Source organism: Babylonia areolata, chromosome 14 (genome assembly GCF_041734735.1).
Source record: "Babylonia areolata isolate BAREFJ2019XMU chromosome 14, ASM4173473v1, whole genome shotgun sequence".
Taxonomy (NCBI): domain Eukaryota; kingdom Metazoa; phylum Mollusca; class Gastropoda; order Neogastropoda; family Buccinidae; genus Babylonia; species Babylonia areolata.
The window spans coordinates 19,560,159-19,574,992 of record NC_134889.1 but is presented as its reverse complement, the minus strand read 5'-3'; the positions used below and the strand labels follow the sequence as shown (position 1 = coordinate 19,574,992).

Genomic DNA, 14,834 nt, shown 5'->3' with positions numbered 1-14,834 from the left:
GCTCGTTTTCTTCGCACAAGCCACGACGGAAGCGAACGATAAAGTATTACTTTGTTATGCACAGAAAGTCAAGGGAACGAACCCACAAGCGAATGCGCGTGCACACGAGCGCGCACGAATAAACACACACACACACACACACACACACACACACACACACACACACGGGAAACCCTGTCATCATACTTTCACGTATGTCACCCTTGGCATACAGCAACTAAGCTGCAGCACGTCAAAAAAATACAATACTCAACCAAGTACATCAGTCTTACAGGAATCACTGTCATATAGTTTTTGTTTATGCCACCCATGACATATTGCAATGTACCTGCAGCGCACACACACACACACACACACACACACACACACACACACAAACCCATAAAACATGAAAAACAGCATGAGAATTCCACTTTGAACCATAACGTACTGTTTCCCTGAACACAAAATATCAGATTGATTAGCCAGCAACAGCCACCATTCTACTCAATGCAGTGTGGTTCATAACAGCCTGAGTCTTCACACCATGGACAGTGAGTATTGACACTGTCGGTTTCCTGCCCTTATTCCTCCTGTCAATTAGAACTGACATCTTTGCCGTAGCACCTGCACAAGATCTGTGCACCCCAGGCTTCGGATCATGGAGACCTGGTGCTGGGCCCAAACAAACCAGTGAACACCGGCTTGTGTGACCGTCTGAGAGACTCGACTGCATCCTGGCAGTCTCTGGCAGTATGTGTTGGAGCTCATGTACGTTTATGTGTATTTGATTGTGCTTTCATATCTGTGAAACTGCATGTTTGGTGCATATCTGTTATGCGTATGTGTGTGTATGTGTGAATGTGTGTCTGCATGTTTTACATTTATTTGCTTATTTATCATCATTGTTGTCTTTTTTATTTTATTCATTTATTTTATTCTATTCTCTTTAAAAAAAAATTATTTATCTATTTATTTTTATTTTTACTATTGGACGCTTACAGTTGACTTCATTAACTTGAGTTTTAACGCCTAATAAATATTAGTAGTAGTAGTAGTAGTTCTTTTTCTGTATTTATCTATTATTTATTTATTTGTTTACTTATTTCTTTTTATTTTATTTTATTTTATTATATATATATTTTTTTCTCAAGGCCTGACTAAGCGCGTTGGGTTACGCTGCTGGTCAGGCATCTGCTTGGCAGATGTGGTGTAGCGTATATGGATTTGTCCGAACGCAGTGACGCCTCCTTGAGCTACTGAAACTGAAACTGAATCTGGCAGTCTCCATCACCTGTGCCCTCCCTCATGACACATGTACCAGGTATTCCAGGATCAGGTGGCGTGGACAGCAGCACCCATTCACCTTGGCGAGGATCAACTCCATTGCAGTCAACTATTGTCCTGACTGGAATTTCTCCTTTTGGATTCCGATCCTGCCTCCTGAGACCATTGGGAAAGTCTCTTTGCTTCTTATTCTGGGAATCTTTGTACCTTTCCTTACCCACTTTGTGTTTTGGGGAAATCCTATTCCCCACTGATGACTGACTTCAGTTCTTCTTTCTCTTTTTGCTCATAGCCCTGTTCTTAACTAAAATATCATCTCTCTGACCAGCTAGACCTGACACTAGCCCCTGCGTGGTCCTGACTTTTCCCTCTAACAACAACAGTTTATCCCCCAATTGTGCCATCTGTTCCCTGGCCTGTTGCTGTTGTTGGTCTTCTTCCAGCTCTCTCTGCAGCCTCAGGGCTTCATCCCTCGCCTGGATGAAGGTGGTTTGAGGCTCCCGCCTCACAGTACCTGGCGCAGCTCCCCGCTTTTCAGCAAGGAGTTCCGGAAGCCACTGATGAAGTAGTCCCTCATTATGTCAGCGGTAAGGGTCCCAGTCATCTTCATCTGGATGGTTCTCTCCATGCTGCGCAGACTGAGCATGAGAGTAGTTCATGATGGACTCCTCCGACTGTTGCACCCTGATGAAAAGAATGAACAGCAACGTGGTGACACGCCGTCCGTCACCAAACACCCTCAGCAGAATGCTGGTCACCGTCTCTGGGGTGCTGGTGTCCTCCATGTCCCGCAACATCAGCCCCCTGCGTGCGGTTCCCTGCAGATGGCTGTAGATGAAGTATGCAGCCATCTCGTCTCCCATGGAGTATGCGGCCAGGACCCTCTCCGCCTCAGTGACGAAGTCCTCAGCCGACGTCTCGCCTGGCTCACCAGTGAACACTGGCAGTGTGGGTGCCGCACACCACTGCATGGGGGACTGCTGTGCTGTGGTAGTAGGCATGGTCATCCTCGGGCTGTTGGGCTGTGGTACGAGGAGAGAGTGGATTGTGCACCTATCCTCTGCCTGTTATCCTACCTACCCCATCCTTCCTTCCTTCTTCTCCTACCACTTTAACAACTTGGCGTCGCCGACAGGATCAGCAGGTGAGGTGTCTCTTAGCTTTAGCAGCACACAGCCCAACACAGCCCAGCACAACCCAACCCAGCCTGAGGACGACCATGCCTACAAACCACAGCACAGCAGTCCCCCACTGATGCAGTGGTGAACGACATGACAGTTTGTGTAGATTTTTTTCAGTGTGTGTGAAAGAATAATATTTTGTAAGTAAATGAATTGGTTGGACATTTTAACTCACTCAGTACGGCCAGTCCTCTCTTCTCCTCTACACAGACCCCTCGGATGTCCAATGGGTGTCTGAATGACCCAACCTTTAGCTTCCGTCGTCAGAACTGCGGTATCTTTGTCAACATTCACCTCTTCAGTATAAGAGCCTTCCGCTTGCACTGAATATTTTGATGATGGTAATTGGGCTGAAACGCTGTTAACATCGTCTCTTTCGTCGTTCGTATGAAGAGAGTTAAACCGATTTCTGTGTGGAGAGAAATTCATGTATGCATGTGGTTCACTGACCGTCATCTCTCTCTCTCTCTCTCTCTCTGTCTCTCTGCCGCGTGTCTCTGTGTCTGTTTCTCTCTCTGTCTCTGCCTATCTGTCTGTCTGTCTCTTTCGCTACACTATGTTTGCCTACTGTAAACACACACACACACACACACACACACACACACACACAGTGCGGCAACAGTGACATGAAAAGCCTCAGTTTTGCTGCCCCTGGCAAAATTCTGTAGAAAAATCCACTTCGATAGGAAAACAGATAAAATTGCAGGCGGACAAAAAACAACAAAAAACAACAACAAAACAAAACAAAACAAAACAAAAACAAAAATACAAACAAACAAAAAAATTCTGTGGCACAGTCATGTGGGGAAACAGCCCGATTTTCAAACCGGCAGAGAAATCTGTTTTTTGACAAAAAGAGTAACACACACACACACACACACACACACACACACACACACACTATATATATATATATATATATATATATATATATATATATATATATATATATATATATATATATATTATATGGTCGTTTGTTTCCTTCGGAAGAATGATGCTCGAGTAAAGTGTGCTTTCCCCTTTCTAACATCTTGAATCACTTACAGCACTGAGACAGAAAATTGCATTTTGCGTTTCAATTGTTTGCACACACACACACACACACACACAAACACACAGAGGCACACACACACGCGTGCGCACACGTGCATGCAATGTGAACTTTGCAGCGAATGTATTTCTAATAAATCGAACCGAACGAAACTGTGCCGGATTGGAAAAAAAAACAAAACAACCCACAACAACAACAACAACATAAAAACCAACCCTGTTACTCTTGGTATGATAAAGGCACACAGCCAACCAAAGTAAACTGAATAACACTAAACTAAAAATATTAACAAGCCAAAAACCCAAACCAATGCTTGCGTTTCACGTCCAAGCCAACATTTTATCAACTGTGTTGACTTGAAAGTGAGAGTAAACCCCCCTTGTTGCAAGGAAGAAAATTTTGCAAGGAGCGAGGTGCAGAGCACAACAGATCGATAAAAAAAGCATTCCACTCTAACACCGTTTCACAAGAATAATAAAAAAGTGAGTTGATCATATTTTATCAATCGACGAATAATTCTTACACACTGACAGTCGATTTTACTTCATAGAGTGTTCTGAAAAAAAGACACGTCAGCGAAACACCCAAAACTGAAGCAGACGACAAATATTGTTGATAATTTAGGCCTGGATCACCGTTCTTTGCTTTTCACAATTTTTGAAATGGAGCCCATTATCTGTTATATAAATAATATACTCCTTTTCAAATCATGCATGTTTCTGTGTTTGTGGCTGTAGGGTTTAGTATTTAATTCAATGATAATGATTTTTTTCATCGGATTTCCACAGGGTGTGTTTCACAAGCGACAAAGTCAAGTGATAAACCCACGATAATGACAAAAAGTCACAAAGTCTAAAATGCTAATAGCGAGACAAACCGGAATTGCCACTGAAGTTAAGTATCCATTCTATTTGTAACTTAAGTCATTACTGAAGTATATCAGGGGTATCATCATCTTGTGGTACAGATCATGATGGCAGGAATGCAGTGGTTGTCAACCCAGCAAGATCAGACATCTCAGCATGCAGTCTGTATATATGTCACACGTGTGTATGCACACATGCGCGCGCGCACACACACACACACATACACACAAACACAAACACATGCACAAACTTGCACACATATATTCACTCACACTGACGGATACACATGCACAAGATCTCTCTAATTTACTCACCCACACACCCTCCCACTAATTCAGCATTGCATCACCAACAAAGTAATATCTGGTTACATTTGGGTTTAATGTCAACATCCACCTCAGTCAAGTGATGTGGCTGACAAGGAAAACCATCCCAGAAAACTGTGAGGAGGGGACCTAATACTTCATTGACAGTGACACCACCTGAAGGACAGTATACATTAGATGGGCAGCAAGAATGCCAATTTTTTTTATGTTGGCTCTCAGTGATTTGAACTGGTGCTATGACTGCACACTTATTATGGGGAGCACAGGATTGGCAACACCATTCTGAAATGCCAGCAATGCAAGAAGGCACTTGATTCATCAATACCTGTACAGCACATGCTTTTCCCCTGTCCACAGTGCCACATACACTTCAGATTGCCCATATCAGCCATTTACAGACCCATGTAGTCAGTGTGAAGCTCATGCTTATTTTCACCTGGAAAGGAGAAACAGCTATGTCCGCAAACATAATGATGTTGACACCCTGACACTGAAGGGCATGCATTTCATTCTGGTTTTACCATGGTAAATAATTGTGTAACAATTATGATGTATGTTTTTTGTATGTTGATATGAACACTTATTATGTTGTGATAATGGATTAAAGATGCTGTCTCATTTTTCGTCAGAGACTATACCATTTTTATGATGCTGTATAAAGTAAGATTTCCAACAATGGGTGTTTTTGTTTTTTTCCCCTCCCATCAGAGTGAACGGAGAATATTTACAGAACTTTACAATAAACCTACACCCTGAATAATGAACCCCCAGCTTTGATCTCCAGGCTAAAGTCACTGATGTGGTATATTTTTGCATATATTATCTGTATCAATCTGACTGCTCATTGTGCAGCGTTTGTGAGAGTTTCACAAGTGTTTTCTGCTGGTTTGATCCCACAGCGATAGGAGGTGTGGAGCATGCGGAAATGGCGACGTGTCAAGTGCTATGTGGATACTGCTAAAGGCTTTGGCCTACTCCTGTTGGCCCTTATCATGGTAAGTTGCTGACTGGATGTCCTGAGTTATTCTTTGTCATTTGAATGAATCAGAATTTAATATGTGTAACTTTTTTTTAATTTTTTTTTTTAGGAAAACAGACTGAGAAAAAAAAGGTGACAAGCAGTTTAATGAAGTACTGTAAGTTAGTTTTAATCTTTTCTTTCTTTTATAATGCTTTCTCCCTTCTATTGTGTGCGGGTGGGTGCTTTTTTTGTTTGTATTTTGTCTTACATTTTAGTTATAATTATCTGTAATTTGGGTACAATTATGGAATCTATTATTGTGGTACACACACACACACACACACACACACATATATATATATATGCATGTGTGTTGTGTGTATGTGTGTTGGGGGGTGGGTGGGTGGAATAAAAGGAAATATATACAAATAAAGGATTAATTGGAATAGTGCAGTCAACATCCTGTAAATTATATGCTAAATCATAGCATCAATGAACAAATTTCAAAAAGAAAATCAACAGATATTGATATTAACAATGACAACGATGATGAAAACATACATTATACATAATATTATATGCAACAACACCTCTTTGTGTGAGTGTGTGTGTGTGTGTGTGTGTGTGTGTGTGTGTGTGTTATTGTATGTGTGTGCATGTGTGCAGAAAGGGCTGGAGGAGGTGAAGAAACGGGCGCGCTGTGTGGGGCTCGTGCTCTTCGTTCTGCTGGTCTGGCTGATTTACTCCCGGCTGGACCCCTGTCGAGGGAGGATCATAACATCCAACCTGGTAACTCTGCAGGACCTCGGCTCCTTTTGATCTGAGTGGCTGTGTAATGCACTTACACAGGGCAGATTTTAGTTTTTTGTTTTGTTGTTGTTGTGTGTATGCGTCAGAGTTCAGTTTGTGATATTGTCACATATACATCAATGTTTAGGTTGTGTTATTGTCAAGGGGTCATTGGGTCAAGTACAGTGAATTTCACTCAGTTACTTTATGTTTTGTATTTTTTGTGATTTCTTTTCCTCACCCTAACAAATGGGTTGTCCGTAGGGAAAAGCAAGGGAGAGAACTATTCGTCCGGAGTGAGTTAAGGGTTTTGTTTGTATTATTGTCATGCAGATAGGAAGAGTTTCGTTTGTGTTGTTGTCATGCTTGCATGGCAATAGTTAAGTTTGCGTTATTGTTAAGCTCATATGATGGGTTCAGTTTGTGTTATTGCCATGCATGCATGATATGAGCTTTGTGTTTTTATCATGCGCATAGGAAGAATTACTTGTGTTATTGTTATGCACATAGGAAGAGTTTTGTTTGTGTTATTGTCATGCACACAGGAAGAGTTTGGGTTGTGTTACTGACATGCTTGCATGGCAAGAGTTAAGTTATGGTTATTGTCATGCACATAGGAAGGGCTTTGGTTGTGTTATTCATTGTCATGCACATAGGAAAGGCTTAGTCTGTGTTATTGTCATTCACATGGGAAGAGTTTCGACTGTGTTACTGTCATGCATGCTTGGCAAGAGTTTAGTTTGAGTTATTGACATGTACAAAGGAAGGGTTTAGGTTTGTGTTATTGTCATGCATGTAGGAAGGGTTTAGTTTGTGTTATCATTGACATGGAAAGAGAATAGTTTGTTTTATTTTCATGCATGTAGGAAGGGCTTAGCTTGTTCTATTGTCATGGATATGGGAAGAGTTTAGGTGGTTTTATTGTCATGCATGCATGGCAAGAGTGTAGTTGGCATCTATTGTCAAATACACAGGACACTGTTTAGTTTGTGTGTCTCTCATACACATGACAGAATTTAGTTTGTGTTGTTTTTATACATACCACATTTTTTGTTTAATGTCATACATATATGGCATAGTTAATATGTGTTGTTGTCATGATTGTGGCAGGGTTCAGTGCACCCATGGCAAGAGTTAGGTTGTATTATTATCATACACATAACAAGAGTTTACTGTGTGTTTTTATCATGAATATGTAGAGTTTAGTTCAGATTATTACTGACATAAATATGCCAGAGTTTAGTTTGTGTTATTGTCATGCATTTTGTCATGTGTTTGTGTTTTTTGTGGTGGTTCTTTTATCATGCACATGCATCACAGAGTTTTGTTTGTGCTTTTTCTATCATGCATGTGGCAGAGCTTACTTTTTCGTTTTTGTTTGATCATGCATATAACAGGGTTTAGTTTCTGTTATTGTCATTAGACATGGTAAGAGTTTTGTTTGTGTTGTTAAATGCATATGGCAGAGTTTGATTTCTTTAATCATGCATAATTTTGAAGTTTAGTTCGTGTTATTTTCATGCATTTTGCAGAGTTTAGTTTGTGTTTCTGACATGAAGGCATGTTAGAAGAATTTTGTGAACAGATGAAGAAATGGAATTTTATCGAATGGACACAGCTGACCATTCGATACATATCCACCTTCTGAATTTCGCCTGAATATGTGGTTTCTCTTTTATGATTATGCTTTGCTGAGACTAATACATGTGTATATGAGTGCACTTGTGCGCATACATACATACATGCACATGCACATATATACAGAGAGAAGGAGAGGGAAAAAATCCAAATATTCTCTATTATTATTTCCTTCACCATCATTATCAGTGTCGTTGACATTGTTGACATCATGATATTCATTGTCATACAGAGGATTTGATACTATAGTCATCACAATAAAACTAAAATAAGCTGTTTGGTTTAGATTGTTTAAGAGCCATAGTTAATGAGTTCTGGACTCACAGAAGACAGACAAATCTGGATATATTTAATCAAAGATAGCAGCATGTAGATATATGACAGATTTCTTTCTTTGAAACTCGGGCTGCACTCCCAGGGGAGAGCACTGCTCCACAGTGTGACCCCACCACACCTTTTTCTTTTTTTCTGTCTGCAAGTATTTGTTTTACTATCAAATTGGATTTTCCTGTGGAATTTTGCCAGGAACAACCAGTTTGTTTGTTTTTTTGCCATGGGTTCTTTTACATGCGCTCAGTGCTTGCTGCACATGGAATCCCAGTTTATTGTCTCATCCAATAGACAAGCACGTAGACTCCTTTCCTTTCACTCCTTGTAGAAAAGAGTGGGAAATGGGTGGGAGTAAGAAATCCCAGAATCAGAACCTTGGACGCTTACTTTCATGATAAAAAGAAATATAAAATACAAATGCAAACTACCACAAGGTCAGTGCTCCACCAAGCAACTAAAAATGTCATTCATGTGGAATTAACTTGAGAGTTAACTTGACATTGGAGAGAGAGAGAGAGAGAGAGAGAGAGAGAGAGAGAGAGAGAGTAGGAGATATATGGAAGCAAAGAGAGAGTTTGGGTTGGGTATGAGAGAGATACATAGTATTGAAGTTATTTGAGAGAGAGGCGAGAGCTCTTTCCCCCCCCCCCTCACCCCCTCCCCAGCCCCTCTCCCCCCCGCCCCCTTTTTTTACGCACCCATTGTTGACTGGGATTCATATTCCGCGATTTGTTATTGAAGTCCCCTGAGTAAAGGCCTGAGACTGAAATATTGGGAAAACCTGGACATGTTGACTCCTGTTTTCTTTTTTGCATGCCTAGTATTTGTCTGTCTATCTGTCTGTCTATCTATATCTCTCTGTGTGTATGTATATGTATATATATATTCATATATTTATTACTGTCATGATTTTTTATATGTATGTAAACATGTGTCTTTTCAGTGCAGGGACTTTTTCCGTGGGGAGGTGTCTGGTCGTCTGTGCAGCCGCCTGTGTCGTGAGGAGACGGTTCAGCTGTCTGTGTGTGTAGAGAATGGTGCCAGGAAGGTGGGGGCGCTTTTCTCTGTGACTTTTTACATATTTATTTTTTATTGTCAGTTGTCTGATTGATCTTTTTTGAGTGTGTGTGTTGTTTGTGTTTGTAGGTGAGTGAGTATGGCTTTGTGGCTATTATTGGCCATGTAAAAAAAAAAAAAAGAAGAAAAGATAGTTTGAACGGTAGTTTGATTTATGTTTTTGTATTTTTTTAATTACATTACTGGCATCTTCATCTGAAGTTCAGTTTTTTTAAAGCATGCACAAGAATGGGTGCATATGTGTAATTATATTTTGCATCATTGACTTGTGTGTAGATCTGGATATGTTTGAGTGTTCACTTACGTTTGCATGCATGTGTATACCCATGCATGTACTGTCAGTGTAATCAAATGCATGAGTGTTATCTACCTTTGAATATCAGGGGTGAACACCGCCATTGTACATCGGACATAGATTGATAAACGGATAAAAATACTCATCATCAAATGTCCCACTCATTTTTCATCAGTGAGGTAATTGGCTGATGTGTTTCTTTGTTAGCTTGGTTATTGTAAGTGACAAACTTTGGCGACGAGTCAATCCTCCTCAGTTTATTACTCATTCTTACTTGTTAAAAGGGAACGAGGTCCCTTGATGTATTCCCTGTGATAAGCCTCTCACTGTGAAACACGTGCTCATTGTCTGCTGGGATCTGCATGACGTTAGATGCAGACATTACACGGTGGATTCTCAGAAGACTTTGTTTCGTGATGGCCCTCTGTGGACGCTGATGGACTTTTTGAAAGAAGTGAACATTTTTAATCAGGTTTGAATTTTTAGCATTCTGGAACAGTGGAAGGTTGGTTTTAAAAAAAAACTTTTTGAGTGAAAAGCATGAAGCATGAACAGTTTTTATTGTACTTTTTTTTTTTTTTACCCTTGACTTGAAGTAGACGCTAAGGTGGCGACAGCCTTGAGATGGCCTTAGTGGTCAGCAAGGCTCTAAGCACCATAATTCGATTTGGTTTGAATCCTTCCCAAATTGCCAGTTCTTTCAGAACAAGGGCAGCATCATGGTGCAGGCAGACTCGAGTGCAGTTTCAGCCAATGTCTCAAAGAGTTTGATAAACCAGAATGACAGAAGGAGTGACAGAATGCAGGAGGAATAACAGAATGCAGAAAGAATAACAGGACAGAAAGAATAACAGAATGACAGAAGGAATAACATAGTTGCAGAAGGAATGACAGAATGCAGAAGGAATAACAGGACAGAAAGAATAACAGAATGACAGAAGGAATAACATAGTTGCAGGAGGAATAACAGAATGCAGAAAGAATAACAGGACAGAAAGAATAACAGAATGACAGAAGGAATAACATAGTTGCAGAAGGAATGACAGAATGCAGAAGGAATAACAAAAGGAGTGACAGAATGACAGAAGGAATGACCTAAAGAGTGACAGAATGAAAGGAGTGACAGAAAGAATAACAGAAGGAATGATAGAAGGACAGAAGAAACGACATGCAGAAGGAATAACAGAATGCAGAAGGAATAACAGGACAGAAGGAATGACAAAAGGAATAAGAGAATGAGACAAAGAATGACAAAAGGAATAACAGAAGGACAGAAGGACTAACAAACGGAATGACAGGAGGTTTGAGGAAGCGTTAACTGTTCTGTCTGACGTACCAGACCTTCTGGTGGGACGACATGCTGCTGAGGGTACCGGGCGCCTTGGAGGAAACGGGAAGGGAGGTGACCCTCATGGAAGGCATGCTGCCTTCAGAGTTCATGGCCTTGCTGCTGGACCACTTGCAGCTGCTGCTGGGTCCGGGGGACTTTCACAGCCTGGTCCGACAGCTGAAGAAGTTCGCTGACTTTAACGAGGATGGGAAGGTGAGGAGGAGAATGATTTACTCATTAAGCCCTGCCACCCGAGCATTGCTCTGGCATCAGAATTCATCCCGTTAGAACGGTTTTCACATTCCTACGTAAATGAATAAATATATAAATAAATAGATTAATAGATAAATGAATATATATATATATATATATATATATATATATATACACCACAAAGGAAGGGAAATAACTTCTGTGTACAGTATTTCTGGATGTGCCCTTTATGAAATTTTTTTTGTAAAAACGTTACATTTTCTGTACGTTTTCCACATCAGTACGGCATGAAAGCCATTCGAGGCTGTAAATTCCCCAGGGCTAAATGGGTTGATCATTTCTTGACTGCAGTGTGGGTGATATTGGCGTTTTGTGTATGAGTTTGTGTGTGAGAGAGAGTGTGTGTGTATGTGTGTGTGTGTGTGTGTGTGTGTGTTTTGATGTATCTTTTACACATGGTGTGTGTGTGTGTGTGTGTGTGTGTGTGTAAGTGTGTGTTTTGATGAATCTTTTACACACAGTGTGTGTGTGTGTGTGTGTGTGTGTGTGTGTGTGTTTTGATGAATCTTTTACACACGGTGTGTGTGTGTGTGTGTGTGTGTGTGTGTGTGTGTGTGTGTGTGTGTGGATGAATCTTTTACACACATGGCTTACCAATTATATGTTGAAATGACACGTGTGGTGGCCGGATGTTTAGAGCGCTGGATTCTTGTCCAAGTATTGGGAGTTCACTTCTGGGTTTGGGGCACACATGGTGGGTTAAGAGTTGATTTTTTTTTTAATCTATCAGGACAACATAAATGCAGACCTGTTAGTGCAGGAACCCTCTTTATGTGAATATACGCATGTAGAATATCAAATACACATGGGTGTTGTGTCTGCACTTTCTCTCTCTCTCTCTCTCTCTCTCTCTCTCTCTCTCTCTCTCTCTCTCTCTCTCTCTATCTCTCTCTCTCACGTGTTATTTTCTTTTATTCTGCTCAGGATGGAATGGCTGTGAGTGGTGGGGGTAATGAAGTAATAGGGATGTATGTATTTTCATTGTGTTTTGATGTATTTCTTTTTTTTTTCCACTTTTTGCTTCTTTAGCTTTTGTCCCTTCTTTAGGGTGAGGACTGGATGTTAAAAAACATGTTATTTATTAACCTGTTACCCTTGATAGTAAAGATTTTGTTTTGTCTGTATCGTCTTGTCACACACACACACGCACACACACACACACATATACATATCTCTCCTCCTCCTCACATGCAAACACACACACACACACACACACACACACACACACACACATCTCTCCTCCTCCTCACACGCAAACACACACACAGACACACACACACACACACACACACACACACACACACACACACACACACACACACACACATCTCTCCTCCTCCTCACACGCAAACATCACACACACACACACACACACACACACACACACACACACACACACACACACATCTCTCCTCCTCCTCACACGGAAACACACACACACACACACACACACACACACACACACACACACACACACACACACACACACACACACACACACACACACACACACACACACACACACACACACACACACACACACACACACACACACACCCCACCCACCACTGAGAGTAACCCATCACATGCTTTGTTTCAGTTGTCGCTGGGAGAAGCCCAGTCATTGTGGAGGCTTGTGCACGACAGAGAGTTCCTTGTCATCTTCATCTTTCAGCACAGCATTATTTTCCCGCCGCTCAACGGAACTTGTGGCAGCATCTTTGGCTTTCAGTATCCAGAAGTAAGGCTGTTGGGATACAACATATACTGTTTGAAAATAGTTGAGGACAATGTTTAGGGTTTTTTTTGCTTTTTTTTTTTTGGTGTGTGTGTGTGTGTGTGTGTGTGTGTGTGTGTGCATATTTGCATATATATGTGTGTGTGTGTGTTTGAAAAAAAAAAGTGGAATGATGAAGTGACTGAATAAAATCTCATCATTCTATGTGTGGAATGTAATTGAAAGACTTTAAAAAAAAAAAAAAAAAAAAAAAATGAATGGTGTTATTTCATTCATTCACTTCATGATTCTGCTTTTTTTTTTTTTTTTTTTTCAAACTCACTTCAGACAGTTTATAAAGAAAGTGACGAAGACCAGTAAATTGTTGAGAAAGGAAACAAAAAAATATGAACCAAAAAACGATTCACTGGAGCTGTTGACAAGAGAAGGACAATTTTTGGTTTTTTTTTGTTTTTGTTTTTGCTTGTTTTGTTTTGTTTGTTTCTTGGATAATATATATTCTTTTTCAACAGGAGGACAAGCTATACGACAAGGACATCTTCCCGCTGCATCTCCTCTCGGCCAACGCCTACCGCTGGTTCCTTCCCTCCTGGGAGCAGCGCGCCAAGGTGGCGGTGGGCGTCCTTGACCTCATGTTCGACATCTACGAGGACAACCACATCAAGTTCTTCATGTGCGACATCACCCCGGCTGTCATCGGCCACACCGGCGGCCACGAGGCGCTGGTCACCGACGCTCGCAACATCTTCTCCAGCGCCATGCTGGCCAACGCTCTGGAGAACCGAACCTGCACCCATGACCACCACTGCCACTACTCCAGCTACTGCACCACCATGTGCGACACGCTGCAGCAGCGGTGCACTGGGGAGGTGACGAAGCCGACGCTGTGGCAGGCATGCCTGATGCTGAAGGAGTACATCCTGTTCGACGCGCCGGAGAAGATTCGAGTCACCTTGGACCGCCTGCTGCAGCGCTGCTCCCACCTGATCATATACGGGCAGTCTATCGATATGAGTCACGTGATACTGATCACGGACCTGAAGACCATTTTGTGGGATCACATTAAGAACATGAATGTTCGGTGATGAGGGGATCAGTTGATAATCATGAATTCTTTAAGTTAGGATTAAAAAATTTTTTTTTTTATACTGTTAAGTGATAAGTACAGTATTTGGTGATATTATTTACTGTATTTTACTGACCCGATTATGAGGGACACTCTCCAAATTTAAACAAGAAATCCAATTTCAACAAGAGGTAAGGTGCCGCATTTTACAAGGTGTGATATCAAAAGGATAAAGAAAATGAAAAATATCAAAATTGAAAGAGCAACACAGATAGGTCGATTGCTGTCATGTCTGCGGCCATTTTTGCACCTTCAGTGGACGTTGAGGCCTTGACGTCATCATTGCAAATCTCTCCACATGTTGCCTAGTCTGCTCGCTTGATTGCTCTGTTGATCTCCACCTTCTTGACTCTGTTCGTGGTTGTTGTTTTGGAAACACGTCAGTTTTTGTGAAAGAATGGTCCTCCTTAAGACTTTTCACTGCTCCTACAAATTTTGTAGTGCAGTTTGAAGCAGTGCTTGATGGAAATATCCTTTTTTTTTTTCCACAGCCACAAACATACTTCCTGGTTTAGAGGTCAACCTTGATTGATTCTGATTCATGGTCATGTTTCAACAGAATTTATCCATACAGTAGGAATGGT

At 41.1% G+C, this 14,834-nt stretch overlaps 1 protein-coding gene across 1 annotated transcript; it reads left to right on the top strand.

The window, feature by feature from the left end:
* Positions 1–3,893: 3,893 nt before the first annotated feature.
* LOC143289528 (divergent protein kinase domain 1B-like) lies at positions 3,894–14,209 on the top strand. The gene is made up of 7 exons (XM_076598532.1): positions 3,894–3,983; positions 5,593–5,688; positions 6,321–6,443; positions 9,355–9,459; positions 11,123–11,326; positions 12,987–13,127; positions 13,637–14,209. Exons 2-7 carry the CDS (start codon positions 5,611–5,613, stop codon positions 14,207–14,209), a joined length of 1,224 nt encoding a protein of 407 aa, XP_076454647.1. The 5' UTR covers positions 3,894–3,983; positions 5,593–5,610.
* The last annotated feature ends 625 nt before the right edge of the window (positions 14,210–14,834 follow it).